This window comes from Ranitomeya imitator, chromosome 7, assembly GCF_032444005.1.
Source record: "Ranitomeya imitator isolate aRanImi1 chromosome 7, aRanImi1.pri, whole genome shotgun sequence".
NCBI classification, from domain to species: Eukaryota; Metazoa; Chordata; class Amphibia; order Anura; family Dendrobatidae; genus Ranitomeya; species Ranitomeya imitator.
The window spans coordinates 207,698,410-207,718,491 of record NC_091288.1 but is presented as its reverse complement, the minus strand read 5'-3'; the positions used below and the strand labels follow the sequence as shown (position 1 = coordinate 207,718,491).

The window sequence follows — 20,082 nt, the reverse complement described above, 5'->3', positions numbered from 1 at the left end:
GAGGTGGGGTGATGCAGTGTGGCGTGCACCTGAGCAGGATCCCTTCCTGCTTAGGTGGGCGACGCCACGGCCTGGTGTCCATGGGGGGGTTGCAGCAGTGGTGTGGCGACGGCAGAGAAGCGGTATGGCGTGCGCAGGGTCCCTTCCACCGGCGAGGTAATGCAGCGGCCCAGAATGCCATGTGAGCAGCAGAGCCGGTTTGAATATTGGTGGCGGCGGCCATCTTCACGAGGCCGCGCGTGCGCAGATGGAGTGCTCTGCTTCATGGGGCTTCAGGAAAATGGCCACGGGAGGCCGCGCGTGCGCAGATGGAGATCGCGGTGGCCATTTTCCTGAAGCCGAGATCTAAATCTGCAAACTCGGCTTCAGGAAAATGGCCGCCGCGATCTCCATCTGCGCACGTGCGGCCTCCCGTGGCCATTTTCCTGAAGCCGAGTTTGCAGATTTAGATCTCGGCTTCAGGAAAATGGCCGCCGCGATCTCCATCTGCGCACGAGCGGCCTCCCGTGGCCATTTTCCTGAAGCCCTGTGAAGCAGAGCACTCCATCTGCGCACGCGCGGCCTTGGGAAGATTGCCGCCGCCACTGATAAACAGGTGATCAACCCGGCTCTGCTGCTCACATTGCACGTGACGTACAGGGCCGATGCGTATGAGCTCGGGGCCTTCACTCCAGCCGCCAGCGGTCCTCCTCAGAAGCGGCTGGCGGCTGGGCGAGCGGTGCCGGGGGTGGCTGTCAGAAGTGACAGCTGGCGGGCCGTTTAAAATCATCAGGCGGCCCGGATGTGGCCCGCGGGCCGCATCTTGCCCAGGTCTGCTCTAGAACCAATTGGCGGATTTTTAAAAAACAAACGAAGTCTAAGGGGAGAAGCGGGAATAAAATAAGAGCAAAAACTGTCCACTTTTAACTTGGTGAAAAGTCCCCCTTAAAGCCCCTATGCACATTAGATTAAATTAATCAGAACTCGACAATTTTGTCAGGACTCACTGACCTTATAATGTGTATAAGGACCCCCTGTCTGATGCCACCGCTAAAGGATTTGCCCCTCTTTAAAGCTTAGGCTCAGGGTGGAGAAAAGAACAATATGAGGGTGATGACCTCATCAGGCCATTTTTATTTCCATTCCTTGACTAAAGAAACATTCAGTGGCACAAAGCCTACAGCTCCTCTGCTGGTTCCTCTTTGTCTTTTATCAGATGCTTCTTCTGGGGTCCCTGTAGGGGGCGACACAGAAGCCATTTGTCAAAATACAAGCCTATACTGTAGGGTTTCCCACCAATGAGTGCGTCTGACTATTTTCATATCTCCTATGGAAAGTTGCCGATTCTTTCTCCACTGGGAAACATGACGAGGATTTATGTTCTCGGGATCCGTTGTCAGACTCCCATTGATTAGATCTGTCTAGCTGAAAAGCGTTTTTGGTGGCTAAAGCTCTATAAACCTACCATGAAAGCTCTCTTCTCCTGGTCTGTCTGGAAGCATCCATGGCCAAACTTTGATGTGGTGTCGATGAATTTCAGATCGATGGACTCCAGGGCGCGACGACTTGTGTGGACCAACAGAGACTGTGAGAGGAAAATACCCGCTGAAATATTGACATAATTCTCAGTAGTGATTATTTTTTGGCTATGTATTGGGCAAGTGGACTTTCTGCCTGACAAAAGCTCAATGAAGTCACAACATGGCTGACTTCATAGGTCAAATTACCAACCCTGCTGTTTACAAAGGCATCTACCCAGCTCAACCTGGCATTGAGGATATTGTAAGGGTGTTGTTTAATGCACAATATCTTCTGTTTTCTACAGCAATCAGTAGCTGCTTTTTTTCTTCAAAACCTGTCTGAAGCCAGATATAGACATAAAGACATGCTTCGGTTTTCATTATCTGGACTATTTGATAATTAAAGAAGCATAAACTGAAATATATGTAATGTGATCCTTACATGTTCCAACCAATAAAACACATTTCAATAAGTCAAAAGGATAATTTTATTACAATTATTACTATTAGGATTCTTCGAATATGGTCTGGTTGCTGAAGATCATCTCAACAATCGATGATCTTTCAATATGGTCTGATCGCTAACGATCATCTATATCAACGACCTTCGTATTTGGTCTAATCTCTAACGATCATCTATAATATAATATTCTATATCAATGATCTTCAAATTTGGTTTGATCACTAATGATCGTCTACATCAACAATGTTCGTATATTTTATGATCGCCAATGATCATCTATATAGACGATCCTCGAATTTGGTCTGATTGCTAACGATCAACTATATCAACGATCGTCAAATTTGGTCTGATTGCTAATGATCATCTACATCAACAATCTTCGTATATGGTCTGATCTCTAAAGATCATCTATATCAATGACCTTCGTATATGGTCTAATCTCTAACGATCATCTATATCAATGATCTTCAAATTTGGTCTGATCACTAATAATCGTCTACATCAATAGTCTTCGCATATGGTATGATCGCCAATGATCATCTATATAGACGATCCTCAAATTTGGTCTGATTGCTAACGATCATCTATATCAACAGTCATCATATATGTTCTGATCTCTAATGATCATCTGTATCAACGATCTTCGAATATAAGTTGATCGCTAATGATCATATCAATGATCTTCAAATTTAGTCTGATTGCTAATGATCATCTATATCAGCGATCTTCATATATGGTCTAATCACTGGTGATCATATAAATCAATGATCTTCAAATTCGTTCTGATTATCTACATTAACTATCTTCAAATTTGGTCTGGTTGTTAAAGATCATCTATATTAACAATCTTTGTATATGATCTGGTCGCCAATGATTATATCAACAATCATCGTTTATGGTCTGATCTCTAATGATCATCTATATTGACAATCTTCAGATATGGTGTGATCGCCAATGATCGTCTATATCAATGATCTTTAAATTTGGTCCAATGGCTAACGATCGTCTACATCAAGGATCTTCGAATATAGTAAGATAGCCAATGATCGTCTATATCAATGATCTTTAAATTTGGTCCAATGGCTAACGATCGTCTACATTAAGGATCTTCGAATATAGTAAGATAGCCAATGATCGTCTATATTGACGATCTTCAAATTTAGTCTGACTCTAATGAATAGCAACATCATCAATCTTCGTATATATGGTCTCATCGCTAATGATCATCTCCATCAGTGATATTCCTATTTAGCCTGATTGTTAATTAACAGTTATAGCAACGATCTTCTTATATGGCTGTTTAGTAGTGATTGTCCATATCAATGCTCTTCGTATTTGATCTGATCGCTAATGATCATATATGTTCACCACTGCAAACCACTGTTCCTTTTTGCACCACTCTCGATCATTCACTTACCTTCCTGAGGGTGAGGACACGCTTCTTGCTTCCTACAACACAGCCCTTAACCATGATGTAGTCGTTGTTTACCGGACCGTAATGAGGAAAGCCGCCCTGGTGAACAAAAAATTGTGATATTTAAAAGGCATCACTTGGCATTAGATGTGGGGGGGGTGTAATTGGATGCTGCCAAATTACCACTTTCAGTGACGTTATGCACCATTAGACTCCTAAACACCAAAAGTGTCTAGCAATTTACTAAGACATAGCGGGTGACAACCAGTAGGGTAGGGTTTGCACTAGTGTCTCAATGACCATAAAGGTCGCTATTAATTTTACATATTTCTTTGGGGGGACCAGGTACAAATTTTGCATTGGTAGGAGCTGCAAGCTACACTTCTGGTGGAGCTTTAACTGTGACCACATTGACTGTCTCCTCCACTCAAGGACTTGGAGGGTTTTCTTTTTACATCACATTGGGGAGTTCTTCTTACTGATTTACTTACCAGTGGTGTAATCGACTTGTCTGTTACGTCGTACTGTGTTGACGCATTGTTCTTTACAACCTTTCCATCAAGAATATGGATACCTTTGCCAATACGATAAATCTTTGTTGAAAACATAAACATGACTAATCAATAGTCTGTTACTTAGGAACTTAGGTTTGACCCTCAAAAGACAAACCACTGATCATTAATCAGCAACTTTTGTCTTCAGAAATATTTCTTGTACCTTCTTGTTGATCTCGGTACGATGGTTGTAGCCTTTTTGCCCAGCTCGGGCAATGGTGTAAGCCACACGAGCAGGGTGCCAGGCTCCAATGCAGGCTACCTTACGTAAACCCTTGTGTGTTTTACGGGGTAATTTCTTGGTGTGCCAACGCGAGGTTACACCTAATATGAATGGAATAGTATTAAATATTGGCAACAGAAATTGACCAGAAATGTTACTTTAGTGGTTGATAAAACAGGCATATTTTTTGGGTGGAAGAAAGGAGAGAACCCATTCTTTCACCTTTCATTCCCTTTCCTTTTGTGACACCGATAACATCAATCATCTCGTCCTGGCCAAAGACGGTGTTCACTGGGATTTGCTTTTCCAGTTTCTCATGAGCCCAGTCTACCTTCTCAGACACGGTCCCACCGTTAAGCTGGATCTCCATGACGTGGGCCTTCTTTTGCCGTAAGGGCAGAAGTTTCATCTGCAAAAATGAAGATCAATGACTTTAACCCCTTAATGACCGCCAATACGCCTTTTAACTGACCTTACATATAAGAGAATATCCTCCCCATACAGATGACAATCCAGCATCTGTCGGCTGTACACTATAGCTGACAACTTGCTGCATCAGCCACGATCAGTATTTGCACCGTCTAAATCTGTTTAACCCCTTAGATGCTGCTGTCAATGGTGACTACATCATTATAAATGGTTAACAGAGTGTGTGGGCTTCTTCTTTATCCCAATTGGTGCTCTCAGATCATGATTGTGTTGTCCTGATGTTTGCCGTGGAAATTCATGACCAAATAGCGGCCTTAGAGTCTGCCGGCTGTAGTAATCTGTTCAGAAGTTAGAGGCATCTAGGTGGTAAAAATACACATTTTCATTTCTGTCGTACCACTTTGCATTAACTCCTGTAAAGCACCTGAAGGGTTAATAAACTACCTGACTGCAGTTTTCAATATGTCTGGGGGTGCTGTTTTTAAAATGGTATCACGTTTGGGGGTTTCCCAATATATGGGACCCCTAAAGTCACTTCAAACATCGATAAGTCCCTAAAAAAGAAATTTTGTAAATTTCTTTGAAAAAATGAAAAATTGCTGATACATTTTTAAACCTCCTAAAATGCTAACAAAATAAAATAACATTTTACAAATAGTCCTGATGTAAAGCCGACATGTGGGAAATGTTATTTATTAATGGTTTGCTGTGGTATGACTATCTGGATTAAAGGGATAATCATTCAAATTTAGAAAATTGCTAATTTTTAACATTTTTCTCAAATTTTTGATATTTTTTTATAAATAAACACAAAAAATGTTGAACTAAATTTACCGTTATCATAAAGTAGAATGTGTCACGAAAAAACAATCTCAAAATCACTGGGATTTGTTGAAGCGTTGCAGAGTTATTACCACATAAAGTGACACTGGTCAGATTTCAAAAATTTGGCTCGGTCACTAAGGGGTTAAAGAGTTCAGATATTAAAATCAAAGCAGTGATGAGGCTTGGATCCTCCTCGTGGTTTTGACCAAGTAGATGGATTCATTGGAGGTTGCAACTTCAACTCTACTGATCGGCAGTGCTCAACGGTTTCGATAAGATGACATGAGAAATGTGCTCATTTTAAAAACTCAACCTACTTGACCAAAAGCTTAAACTTAAGTCTATTCTTCATCCAAGACCTTTCATTACCTGAGTATGCACTATAACCCGTATAACCTTGCAGTACTTTTTCATAGTGGAAAAGTCTTTTTCAAGCTGCTTCTTGCCTTGTTCATCTTGCCATTTTTTGCAATACTTTGTAAAGGCCTTTTTCTTGCTCTTATACCTATAGAACACAAATGATTAAATAATAGTCAAGTTCTCCTACAGGTCTATCCCTGAAAGACGTACCAGTTCTTGTAGAAGCGTCTCCTGCACTCGTCACTGATGTGCTCAGCAAATATGGTCTTCAAGCTTCTCAAGCCTCGAGGAGTCTCCACGTATCCTACTATTCCCACCACGACCATTGGAGGAGTTTCTATGATTGTTACTGCTTCCACTTCTTCACGTTTAGAAATCTCTAAATTAATTTTGCAACACATGTTTTTATTACGCATTTTTTACTTATAGAAGCATCAAATATTATACACTAATATCTTTAAATGGCCTTATCTGGTGCTCTAGGATTATGCTCAGTCCTTTTAGATAAGACACCTCACTACTCTAACACGACTACATTCTACCCTACCACAAAGCTTTATTCTTTATTCTTTTGAATAAGGCTCTTTCCTTCTTAAGCATAAAGCTCATTCCAAGTTTTGGATAATGCTCGTTTCTACTCTAAGATTAAGCTCACTTCTACTTTTGGAAAATAAAAATGACTCTGCTTTCGTTTAAATCTTAGTCCCATTTTTTTATAAGGCTGTACTCTTATAATGCTCAGTTCTACTTGTGAATAAAACTCCAATTCAGAATACAGCCTAGTCCTACTTTTGCAAAAAGGCTCTACTCTCGAATAAAGCTTAGTCCTGCTTTTGGATAACGTTTGTTTCTACTTTTGGATAAAGTTACTCAAAATTATGGATAAGTCTCTTTTCTACTCCAGCATAAAGTTGGTCCTGTTTTAGGTAAGGCTCTTCTTTATTCTTGGATAAAGATCAGTACTACTTTTACATAATGCTCTGTCCTACTCTGGAATATACAGTTAGGTCCATATATATTTGGACAGAGACAACATTTTTCTAATTTTGGTTATAGACATTACCACAATGAATTTTAAACAAAACAATTCCGGTGCAGTTGAAGTTAAGACTTTCAGCTTTCATTTGAGGGTATCCACATTAAAATTGGATGAAGGGTTTAGGAGTTTCAGCTCCTTAACATGTGCCACCCTGTTTTTAACAGGACCAAAAGTAATTGGACAGATTCAATAATTTTAAATAAAATATTCATTTTTAGTACTTGGTTGAACAACCCTTTGTTGGCAATGACTGCCTGAAGTCTTGAACTCATGGACATCACCAGACGCTGTGTTTCCTCCTTATTGATGCTCTGCCAGGCCTTCACTGCGGTGGTTTTCAGTTGCTGTTTGTTTGTGGCCTTTCTGTCTGAAGTTTAGTCTTTAACAAGTGAAATGCTGCTCAATTGGGTTGAGATCAGGTGACTGACTTGGCCATTCAAGAATATTCCACTTCTTTGCTTTAATAAACTCCTGGGTTGCTTTGGCTTTATGTTTTGGGTCATTGTCCATCTGTAGTATGAAACGATGACCAATCAGTTTGGCTGCATTTGGCTGGATCTGAGCACACAGTATGGCGGCTCTGAAGACCTCAGAATTCATTGACTGCTTCTGTCCTGAGTCACATCATCAATAAACACTAGTGACCCAGTGCCACTGGCAGCCATGCATGCCCGCGCCATCACACTGCCTCCGCCGTGTTTTACAGATGATGTGGTATGCTTTGGATCATGAGCTGTACCACGCCTTCGCCATACTTTTCTCTTTCCATCATTCTGGTAGAGGTTGATCTTGGCTTCATCTGTCTAAAGAATGTTCTTCCAGAACTGTGCTGGCATTTTTAGATGCTTTTTAGCAAAGTCCAGTCTAGCCTTTGTATTCTTGATGCTTATGAGTGGCTTGCACCGTGCAGTGAACCCTCTGTAGTTACTTTCATGCAGTCTTCTCTTTATGGTAGATTTGGATATTGATACGCCGACCTCCTGGAGAGTGTTGGTCACTTGGTCGGCTGTTGTGAAGGGGTTTCTCTTCACCATGGAGATTATTCTGCGATCATCCATCACTGTTGTCTTCCGTGGGTGCCCAGGTCTTTTTGCATTGATGAGTTCACCAGTGCTTTCTTTCTTTCTCAGGATGCACCAAACTGTAGATTTTGCCACTCCTAATATTGTAGCAATTTCTCGGATGGGTTTTTTCTGTTTTTGCAGCTTAAGGATGGCTTGTTTCACCTGCATGGAGAGCTCCTTTACCGCATGTTTACTTCACAGCAAAACCTTCTACATGCAGCACCACACCTCAAATCAACTCCAGGCCTTTTATCTGCTTAATTGAGAATGACATAACGAAGGGATTGCCCATACCTGTCCATGAAATAGCCTTGGAGTCAATTGTCCAATTACTTTTGGTCCCTTTAAAAACAGGGTGGCACATGTTAAGGAGCTGAAATTCCTAAACCCTTCATCCAATTTTAATGTGGATACCCTCAAATGAAAGCTGAAAGTCTGAACTTCAACTGCATCTGAATTGTTTTGTTTAAAATTCATTGTGGTAATGGCTATAACCAAAATTAGAAAAATGTTGTCTCTGTCCAAATATATATGGACCTAACTGTAGTTCAGTCCTCCTTCTAAAGAAGAATAGTTTCTACTTGTCCCACTATTGGATACGGTTCTTCCCTACTTTAGCATAAAGCTCAGTCCTACTATTCATAGTTAGTAAGTAAGGCCGAAAAAAGACATTTGTCCATCCAGTTCAGCCTATATTCCATCATAATAAATCCCCAGATCTACGTCCTTCTACAGAACCTAATAATTGTATGATACAATATTGTTCTGCTCCAGGAAGACATCCAGGCCTCTCTTGAACCCCTCGACTGAGTTCGCCATCACCACCTCCTCAGGCAAGCAATTCCAGATTCTCACTGCCCTAACAGTAAAGAATCCTCTTCTATGTTGGTGAAAAAACCTTCTCTCCTCCAGACGCAAAGAATGCCCCCTTGTGCCCGTCACCTTCCTTGGTATAAACAGATCCTCAGCGAGATATTTGTATTGTCCCCTTATATACTTATACATGGTTATTAGATCGCCCCTCAGTCGTCTTTTTTCTAGACTAAATTATCCTAATTTCACTAATCTATCTGGGTATTGTAGTTCTCCCATCCCCTTTATTAATTTTGTTGCCCTCCTTTGTACTCTCTCTAGTTCCATTATATCCTTCCTGAGCACCGGTGCCCAAAACTGGACACAGTACTCCATGTGCGGTCTAACTAGGGATTTGTACAGAGGCAGTATAATGCTCTCATCATGTGTATCCAGACCTCTTTTAATGCACCCCATGATCCTGTTTGCCTTGGCAGCTGCTGCCTGGCACTGGCTGCTCCAGGTAAGTTTATCATTAACTAGGATCCCCAAGTCCTTCTCCCTGTCAGATTTACCCAGTGGTTTCCCATTCAGTGTGTAATGGTGATATTGATTCCTTCTTCCCATGTGTATAACCTTACATTTATCATTGTTAAACCTCATCTGCCACCTTTCAGCCCAAGTTTCCAACTTATCCAGATCCATCTGTAGCAGAATACTATCTTCAAGATGTCTCTTCTCTACTAGTCCTACTGTAATAAAGGGTCTTCCCTACTCTGGGATAATGAGTAGTCCTTCTTTTGGATATGATTCTTTTCTACTTTACTATAAAGCTCCGCTCTACTAATGGATAAGTCTCCACTACAGGACAAAGTTCAGTCCCACTCAAGGATATGACTCTTACCTACTTTTTGATAAAGCTCAGTCCTACTTTTTTGATGTTTCTTTCCTACTCCCCTATTCTAGGTCAGTGTCCTTCACAACGGCTGGTGGAGACTCAATGACACCTATACTTGTTACAGGTCCTTAAAGGGAGTGGCTCCCACCCACTGGGTGGCCCCATACGCCCCGCCTAATGGATATCAGAGAAGGGAAATTCTTATAACTTAGGAGACTGTAATAGTAAATTTATCCTGGGGAGTAACTACCCCAAAAATTGCATCTTGCCCTAGATATTACCTCTTTCTGTAGTGCATGGGATGGTCTGTGCCTCAATTGCACTTTTTGGATAAGGCTCTTCCCTCCTCTAGTAAAATACTCAGTCCTACTTTTTGGATAAGAATATTCTCAACTTTCTCTCCTCTTCCTGATTTTGGAACAAAGCTCAGAATAGATGGATTATTTTATAGCATTTTGCATATTGTTTTGCACATACTGAGTCCCGTTCGGTGGACCTCTCGCAGAGTGTGGGTCATTCCAGCCTTGTAACCAAGAAAGGCCGTGAGGTGAACCGGTTTGCTAGGATCATCTTTTGGCCAAGTCTTCACTTTACCCCGATGGCGTTTGCTGCGCTTATGGGGGAGAAACCCAAGATGTCCATGACGGGGGGCTGAGAACTTCCGATGAGACTGAAAACGACATGTAAACAAATGTAATAAAGCTTAGGTCATTTATCACTCATGCAAATAAATATAATTTCGGAACAGATTGTGAAGGCTACTGATATCAATATCTTCTGCGTAATTTGGGGTGAGAATAAAATAATCTGTTGCTCCTATCTTTTGATGCTTTGATCCTAAATTATAGAGAATATTTTGGCTGGAGCTATCATTGAATTTACGTACTCATATTCCTATTCTGCCAGAAATGGTGACCACCATTGAATTGGGAAAGCTTGGTTGGTTTTAGCAGAGGAAGAGCCTCTTTATAATCACTCGCAGTTTCTACACAGAGGAGTAGAGGGGTAACATGATCAGTCTTTCGACGTGAAGTCATCAGTCTGTAAATATATCATCTAATATCTACTGACTGCACATACACTGTGTAGGAGCATGTAAACACCTGGAGATATTCTCATATGACTGTAAATAATGTTTTTTTGGCAATTTGCATCTTTTTGTATAAGTTTTTCCCATTAATAACCCTATAGTTTCCTTCCTTTCCTTCTTTCTCCCTTGCTCTGAAAGTCTTCTTTCTTTCTTCTAAGTCTCTCTTCTCTCTTTTGCCCACTTTTTTCTTTAACCCACTATCGTTCTCTTTCCTTTTCCCAACATTTTTTTCCTTCCAATCGATCCTCCCCACCCTTCGTTAGGTTCTTGTACACATTTGCAAAGTGGCTTCCGTCATAAATGGACACCACAACTCAGTCAGTGCCAGATCTATTATACACGATGAACATCACCCACGTTAAAAAAAAGACCCTACTGACTTATAATGGGGTCTGCTGACATATTGCTGGGAAAAATAGTTTGGCACGCATGGCTAATTTCACATCCAAAATTATGAAATCTGTATCAGAGACAATACACCGGACCTTCACTGGAGCCACGAATAGTTCACCCCCCAAAAAAAAGAGAATTTCTAAAAACTGAGAATCAAAAAAGTTTCAAAAACTTTGTAAAAGTGACAACTTAATATAGGATTTCCTAGGTTGATGACCTTCACAACATTTGGAGACTCAGTAATAATGCACCTATAGTCATAAGTCCAGACATGTTCAAACATAGACAACTGAAGGGGACACCTGCTCCAAAACACAACATGTGGGTCCCTTCCAACTGGACAGTATACTTGCAAATTACAGAGTTACGGTGCAATCTATAAGGGACCAATGTTTTCATGGTTATAGCCAAAGAGGACCCACTGACCCTTTGGGCCTCTGTACATCTGTCCTGTGTCCATACCTTTCAGTTAAAAAAGAAGCAAAGTCAAAATTATACAAATTATTCCCATGGTGTCCTCCGTTTCCAAACAGACAGACATGTAGCCCAGTCCCTTGACTATCTAGATAAGCACATGGTTTCTCCCCCCAGTTGGGTCACTCACTAGGTGGCCCCTCAAACTCTGATTAATGGATACCAGAGAAGGCAAATTTTTGTCAATTAGAAGAAGGTGACTGTAATCGTAAATTTACCCCCAAACTTGTTCTTTGCCCTTGAAGATAAGACATCTGTTTATAGTGGCAAAGACTGGGTCCCATGTCAAAATGGATGGGCACAAAATAATTGTCCCTCCCGGCAGCAATAATCCCACTGATCCCTGCTATGAGGAGGTTAATATTAAATTGCCCAGCTTTGATAGAGACATACAGATACAGACCATAGGACTTGCTCCGGAGCGAGCTGCTGGAGGAAAGGGGCCTGTGCCAAGTGCTGATCCAACCGTGATACTTAAGAAGTTGGAGGCACAAATTTAGCTCCAGGCTTCATAGTCTTCTATATTGATGTCAGAGGCACGGGGTGTAAGAGGGGGGTGCGGAGAACCCTTGATATTAATCAGGAGCGTCCGATGAGGGGAGGACAGTTGTCAAAGAAGTGAATTCCCTGAGGAACGTTAACCTAGAAAGGTGGCACTGCTGCACAGAGCGTGCCATTGTGAGAGGGCTCGCTAGCATCTCATCGCCCGCTCCTTTAGGAATGAATGAGGACCTACGCTTTCTTCTCATCCTGAATAAGTCCTGTTCTCAGTGGTGTAGACGGTAAATTAGGCCGATATATCAGAAGGCACGGAAACGAATCTTGCCCCCGTCGTCGCTACTGCTGCCGTCCAAGTCACACAGCAAGATCAATGGAGAATTTTATTTTCTTCTCTTTACGCCTTCTCCATTAGCCACTCAAACTGAGCTGCATTGCTTACTGGAGGGTGAAATCCCCCTCCTGCTATGCTCATCATCCTTGCTTTACCCTGCAGCTTTTCTCATTCACATTGGTTGCCGTGCATAAGTAAAGGCTCATTGGGAAGTTGGTGTTCACAGTCTTGTCAAGGCTTCTGTTTTTTACTTTTACCTGTCGGAAAAGTGTTTCCCATAAGATCTGTTAAAAAAAATTTTTTTTTCCTTACTCCACTCCCCAGGTCCAACGGTGATTCTCCACCCTGCATCTGCCGTCTTTCATTGTCTGCAGTGCTGATGTCACGTTGACAGCGCTGCACTCACATCAGTGAGCGCAGCGGTTCTGCCGATGTAGATAGCATGGGGCTTCTAGAACTGCTGAGCTCACTGACTGGCTGCAGCGCTGTCGACATGACATTAGCGCTACAAACAATAACAAACTGTGGGAATAGTGACAATGATGCATAGCTGAAGCACAGTCAGTAGCAGGATGATTATTTAGGAGCACTGGGAAGGTAGCCCCAGTGGGGGAAGGGTGCAGAGTCCAGCCGAACACCTCCAATGGAGGACAAAAACAGGAGAAAGGATAGAACTCGGTCAAAGGAGCGCTGAAAGGAAACTCTGACACAAAAATGGGGTTAAGCCACAACGCGTTTCAGCGGAAGTTGATCAGGTGGGCGTCTGATGAAGAAGGTACTTCCGTTGAAACGCGTTGTGGCTTAACCCCATTTTGGTGTCAGTTTCCTTTCAGCGCTCCTTTGACCGAGTTCTATCCTTTCACCAATGATGCATAGCTGGACCCGGGGAGGGTGAGTAAAGCATTTTTTTTTTTTCTTACAAAGTGAGCTTATAGGGAAACTTTTCTGAAAGGAGACAACCCCTTTTAAAGGGTTATTTCCCCCAAAAAACAAGTTAATCTCTATCCATGGGATAGGACATAACTTTGTGGCCGCTGGGGTACGACCTAGGAGGCCCTCAGTGATTGTGTGAACATGGTATTACTGGAGCAGGGACAACAAAGACCGGCAGGGGGACCAGAAAGCGTCATCATGGCAGGGATATGGGATTGTTCTTTTCATATTAAACAATAAGTCAGGCCGGGTCAGACGGTATTTTACGGTCTGTATACGGACCACAATCCTGCCACTGAGCATGAGTCTCCCAGCCAGAACGTGGTCAGTCTGGGTATCGCGGTCCATTTACAGATTGTGACACACACCCGTCTGAACCTGGGATTATTAGAATAGGCCAAAAGCTAAATGCACGGATATTTTCCACTTCAAATCTGTTATGTGTGAATTTTACAAGTGGCCCCTTTTGCACTGGTACATTGTTGCCTAGCAACAGGCGCTGCAACCACTGGGTGACGACACTGGATCTCCATAACCAGTAGAGTCACCCAGTAAACTACAATAATTCCTGCATACTTTATGAGTGGCCCCTGTATGTCACTGACCCTGTATGTTTTGTAGCTAAATAACCAGGTCGGGGAAACCGGTGAGTGAATTTGGGGCGGCTTTAGTAAAAATAAGTGCTACACGACAACAGTTAACCAATCAGCTTACTGCTTTCATTTTCCAAAGGCCTGCTGTGAAACGAGAGCTGAATTCTGATTGGTTGCTATGGGTAACCCTTCTCGCTAGGTGCACTAGTTTTGATACATTTCTATTGTAGGTATACAATTCAATTTTTAGCCCCAACAAGCTCATCAAAAAAATAAAATAAATCCAATGGCTGCTGTGTTTTATTTATATTCAGCAGCATTAGAGCGCCCCCTGCACACAAAAAGAATAACACACCCATAGCAGAGCTAATAAATGCGAAATCGAGGCGTGAAACGCAAGACAAACTGTGATTGGCTACGAGTTATCACGTGCCTAAAGTGAGCTGCCCTCGGCGCCTGACAGTTTAATGTCACCTCATTTGTGTAGATATGAGGTGATGTGGGAAGGTCCCGTGCGGGAGAATCGCCTCGTTAGGTGTTAGGAAAGAAACCTCAATAAATTTGATGCCACAATGTGTGTGAATGATTGCAGGGGTGGCGGTGCTGGGGTCCTGCGGCCGCCATATTCCCTGTCATAGGGGTCGGGGTGACCTGAGAAATGCCGGAATCCGTGGATAGAGATGTGTACCCGGAGCCTCCGCGCCAAACCCCGGCACCGAACCGGCTGTCCACCATCCCCGACCCGGTGCCCCTAGTGGTCAGCCTGTTCAACTTCGCCATAGACAAGCCGGTGACCGCCTTCCATGGTGAGCAGGGGACGCTGGCTGATAACAGCGAGGACAGCGGACAATAGCAGTGCTGGGACTTGTAGTACCACAAGCCTAACCTGGACGTCCAAGTAATGATTGTGCCTAATCCCAGGTTTCTCCAAAAAGCGCGAGTTGTAGATTCGATCAACCCCCATTCACTTTACCATAAAATGCGCTGAAAAAAATACCAAATGCGGCTGAGATTCTGCCACAGAATTTGTTCGGTTTGTTTTTATTGGTTTGTTTTACCTTTTTCTGATCATTTTTTCTGTAAATTGACTTTATCGGAAGTTTTCATTGATCTCTTTCTGGGGTCTTTACAGGGTTTGATCGCTTTTTAGTGCGTATTTTGGGAAATTGCGGTGACTGAAAAGACGATAACATTGGAGGTTTCAAATTTTTATTTTTTTTTTCTCATTTTGGCGTTTACCTCATGGGATAAATATTTTTATATTTTATTAGTTATGTGGCAATAAGAAATAAGGTATTTTTTAACATCGCGTATTTTTGAGCAAAAGGTTTAAACATAAAATATATAGTTGTCTTCTCTCCTATGCAATAAAAATCACATCTGTATATTTTATGTTTAAACATTTTGCCCAAAAGTAAGCAGCAATATGTAAAAAAAGGAAATGTCTCAATATTTTTTGGGAAAATGTGTATAATATATGCGTGTATAAAATCTAGATCCCGCTCCATATTGTGATAACGCTAATAGGCAGCTACATTTTCACTAAGGATTATACAGAGCCATACTGATAAATGATTTTTCAAAGTAAGTACACCAGCCTTCTTAGGTCTTCTAAGTTTTGACATCGTTGCTAAAATGAAAAAAAAAAAAAATTTCCGCCAGCATTTATGACCAGGGAATGTCACTCGTTGTTCTAACATTTTATGTGCAAACACAACAATAATGTCCCCGGATCGTCTCTTCCAGATTGGATGGAACGTCAGCGAGCGAAGACGAGGCTTCACTACTACCACCGCGAGTTCAGACGCATCCCCGATATTACCCACTGCTTGGAGGAGGACTACGTGTGCCACTTCGAGGCCGACATGCAGTGGCAGAGGGACTTGTGAGTGCTGGGTGCTCCCACTGGTCCAGAGAGGGGCAGATAGGTGCCCATCCTCCTTGGGACCCTCTAGGAGAACGGCATTCCCCTTTAGGGGAGCCATGTGTCCTCTCTGCTGTCATTGACCAGTAGTGACTTTCCTCCCTTTTCTGTCTTCCAGCCTTGTAGATCAGGAGATCGTGAAGATTATCCGCAGCCGTGTGCAGGCGTGCAGAACAAGAGAAGGGGACAGCGCTGACCAGAACTGTGGACCGCTGCTCAAACAGTACGCCGAAGTCTGCAAGGCATATAAATCCAGATGTAAGGAGTCTCCGTCACCCGGCTCTGTGTCTCTCCCTTTACCATGAAACCATCCTCTCCCCTAGACCTCCAGCAACTACATCATTAATCTGTTCCCCCTAGACCACCAGATATCTCACCATTAATCCCTTCTCACCTCTAGACCACCAGGGACCTCACCATGAATCCTTTCTCTACCCTAGACCAACATCGACCTCACCATCAATCCTTTCTCTCACCCTAGACCACCAGCAATATGAATCCTTTCTCCCCCCCCCCCCAGAGACCTCACTATTAATCTTTCTCCCCTAGACCACCAGTGACCTCACCATCAATCCCTTCTCTCCCCCTAGACCACCAGAGATATCCATATGAATCCCTTCTCTCCCCTAGATCACCAGGGACCTCACCATGAATCCCTTCTCTCCCCTAGACCACCAGAGATATCCATATGAATCCTTTCTCTCCCCTAGACCACCAGAGATATCAATATAAATCCCTTATCTCTCCCAGAGACCTCACCATTAATCCCTTCTCAACCCTAGATCACCAGGGACCTCGCTTTGAAACCCTTCTCGCCCCTAGACCACCAGTGACCTCACCATCAATCCATTCTCTCCCCTAGACCAGAGGTCCCCAACTCCAGTCCTCAAGGCCCACCAACAGGTCATGTTTTCAGGATTTCCTTTGCATTGCACAGGTGATGCAATTATTACCTGGGCAAGACTAAGGAAATCCTGAAAACATGACATGTTGGTGGGCCTTCAGGACTGGAGTTGGGGACCCCTGCCCTAGACCACCAGTGACATCACCATTAATCCCTTCTCAACCCTAGATCACCAGGGACCTCACTTTGAATTCCTTCTCGCCTCTAGACCACCAGTGACCTCGCCGGCGGTCGTCTCCTGCTTCCGGTATCTCTGCCTTAATAGGTGAACCCTTTTTTTCGCAGATGAGGACCTGGGATATTTCTCGGGGGCCAGGAAATGTCTCATGAAGCAGCGACAGAGGATGATGGAGGAGAGGAAGGCGGCTGCACAGGAAAATGCCAACCTGGAATAAATTATCTCCTGTACATTTTGTGTTACTTGTCTCTCATATGTTCCAAAATGAAAGAAATAAAACTAAAGCGTAAAATAAAGATCTGGAGATCAGTGTTGTGGTGTCTGCGGCTGCTGTATGTAGGTAAGAGATTATATACTTCTCTGAGGTCACCGTGCACCATATTACTACATCATATTAATTAATACTAATCATATTGGTAATTGCAGATTTATAGGGGCTCTCCGGTGATAACTTATTGATTGCTGAGAGTCTTAGGCCGATCTCACACTAGCGAGTTTTACGGATGTATGAGAGGTGCAGAAAATACGGATTGCACACGGTACAATGATTCTCTATGGCCCAGGTCCTATCTGCCGTATTTTACTGATCCGTATTATACGGTCTTCTATGGCCGTAGAAAATCGCAGCATGCTGCGTTTGTCACCGTATTGCGCAAAAAATACGCCAATGAAAGTCTATGGGGGCGAGAAAAATACAAATTACACACGGACCAACAGTGTGACTTGCGAGAAATACGCAGCGCTGTTAGAGAGAAAAGCCGGCAATTCAGTGCGGTGTACAGTAAAATCACACTGACAGGTTACAATAGCTAAAATAACTGAGGCATGGTTTACATACAGTAAACCATCTCATATCCCCCTTTTTTTTTTTTTGCATATTCCACACTACTAATGTTAGTAGTGTGTATATGCAAAATGTGGGTGCTTTAGCTATTAAAGGGTTAAATCGCGGAAAAAAAATTGGCGTGGGCTCCCGCGCAATTTTCTCCGCCAGAGTGGTAAAGCCAGTGACTGAGGGCAGATATTAATAGCCTGGAGAGGGTGCCATCGCAACGCAGGAATGGGAAGAGAGTGGCCAAGTGCCAGAATAGGGGCATCTTCCAGATGTGCCTTTTCTGGGGTGGCTGGGGGCAGATGGTTTTTAGCCGGGGGGGGCAATAACAGTGGACCCTCTCCAGGCTATTATCTTCCCTCAGTCACTAGCTTTACCATTCTGGCGGAGAAAATTGTGCGGGAGCCCACACCAATTTTTTCTGCGATGTAACCCTTCAATTTAATAGCTAGAACGGCCAAATTTTGCATATACACACTACTAACATTAGTAGTGTGGAATATGCAAAAAAAAAAATGGATATGAGATGGTTTACTGTATGTAATCATGTCGGGTTTGAGGAGATCGCAAAAGCTGGCAATTCAATTACCGGCTTTTCTATCTAGTGCTGTATGAAATATTAATATATATACACATATGTCTCACTGACTATAACTATATATATATACACAGTGTATATGTTTACGATTATTTGAGCCCATGGATCCATTTTATGTCCGTATGTCGGTTTTGCAAGCCTGCGAGAAAATCTCGCAGTACGGATGCCATACCGAGGATGACATGCGCAAAATACGCTGCCACACCCTGCCTACGGATGACATACAGATCACTATTTTGGGGACTTGTCTGCGTATTACGGCCGTAAATAACGGACCATGTTTTCGTACGCTGAGTGTGAGGCCGGCCTTACTCCTATGACCGGCACCAGCGAGCAGATATTATCCTAGTTACAGAATTAAGTCGACCTGAGCTGCAGATTTTGCTTCATGTTAATTTGTTGTGGATTTCGCCCTTTTCACCGAGGAGAGTTAGCAGAAAGTAACTCCTGCAGATTAGGATGAACACCGAGGACCACGAGCACTGAAGGAAGGCGTCTTTCCTCTTATGGTTTATGCATCTATTAATTTGCTTTCTCACAAATACAACTCAAATTTTCACATGTGAACAAGTCCTTGGGACGTCATCTTATTGCTGCAATCTCAAAATCCACAGCATGACTGCACTTAGACGCTTATAATCCATGTCCTGTTAGTAACATGATTAACAATCCAGGTTGGCTTCTATGTAAAAATGACGTCTGTGAGGCTCTAATTTATTACTAAGGCTAAATACCTTGTCACTGCCCATTCTGGGTTCTAAAATGTAAATTCAGCAGTGAGCACCTAGGACAGGGGACGGGAACCTCGGGTCCCCAGGCCGATTACCTGTCCTCCAGGAGATTCCCAGGGACCGCAGTGCTCAGGCCAGCTGCTGCAGTTTGATGGCTGCTGGCCCTTTTAATGTCTTCTTGCTTTGCGAGCACAGAGCATCACTACTGAACAATGCGGCGCACGCAGTAAAATATTACATCCAGACACAAGTCAGTGCAGAACATACTTGTGACATGTATGCCACAGCCCGTTGCTCATGATATATACCCCAGCACCAGTATCTCCTATGTGCTGTGTATATACAGCAGTCAAGGTGTCTCCTATATGAGCTATATTATTCTTATAGCGACTTTTATTCCACTGTGCTTTACATGTAAAATATAGCAGTCTGTGTCCTCATGTGATGTATATACAGCAGTCTCAGTGCCTCCTATGTGAGGTATATAGAGCAGTCTGTCCCCATTTTGTATATACAATAGTACTAGCTTCCTATGGGAAGTATATACAGCAGTCCCAGTCTCCTATGTGATGTACAGTTAGGGCCAGAAATATTTGGACAGTGACACAATTTTCGCGAGTTGGGCTCTGCATGCCACCACATTGGATTTGAAATGAAACCTCTACAACAGAATTCAAGTGCAGATTGTAACGTTTAATTTGAAGGGTTGAACAAAAATATCTGATAGAAAATGTAGGAATTGTACACATTCCTTTACAAACACTCCACATTTTAGGAGGTCAAAAGTAATTGGACAAATAAACATAACCCAAACAAAATATTTTTATTTTCAATATTTTGTTGCAAATCCTTTGGAGGCAATCACTGCCTTATGTCTGGAACCCATGGACCTCACCAAACGCTGGGTTTCCTCCTTCTTAATGCTTTGCCAGGCCTTTACAGCCGCAGCCTTCAGGTCTTGCTTGTTTGTGGGTCTTTCCGTCTTAAGTCTGGATTTGAGCAAGTGAAATGCATGCTCAATTGGGTTTAGATCTGGAGAT

General features: G+C 42.9%; 2 protein-coding genes across 2 annotated transcripts; one reads left to right on the top strand and one right to left on the bottom strand.

Annotated features, from left to right (window-relative positions):
* Nucleotides 1-1,090: 1,090 nt before the first annotated feature.
* Nucleotides 1,091-11,958, bottom strand: RPL3L (ribosomal protein L3 like). Its single transcript, XM_069735509.1, has 10 exons — nt 11,921-11,958; nt 10,038-10,230; nt 5,978-6,146; nt 5,777-5,912; nt 4,376-4,562; nt 4,094-4,254; nt 3,868-3,969; nt 3,380-3,475; nt 1,445-1,564; nt 1,091-1,213 (listed from the first exon to the last, which is right to left on the bottom strand). Exons 1-10 carry the CDS (start codon nt 11,921-11,923, stop codon nt 1,157-1,159), a joined length of 1,224 nt encoding a protein of 407 aa, XP_069591610.1. The 5' UTR covers nt 11,924-11,958; the 3' UTR covers nt 1,091-1,156.
* Nucleotides 11,959-14,489: 2,531 nt separating this feature from the next.
* Nucleotides 14,490-17,192, top strand: NDUFB10 (NADH:ubiquinone oxidoreductase subunit B10). The gene is made up of 4 exons (XM_069734610.1): nt 14,490-14,681; nt 15,622-15,760; nt 15,918-16,057; nt 16,989-17,192. The coding sequence occupies exons 1-4, from the start codon at nt 14,534-14,536 to the stop codon at nt 17,096-17,098; spliced, it is 537 nt and encodes a 178-aa protein (XP_069590711.1). The 5' UTR covers nt 14,490-14,533; the 3' UTR covers nt 17,099-17,192.
* Nucleotides 17,193-20,082: the final 2,890 nt, after the last annotated feature.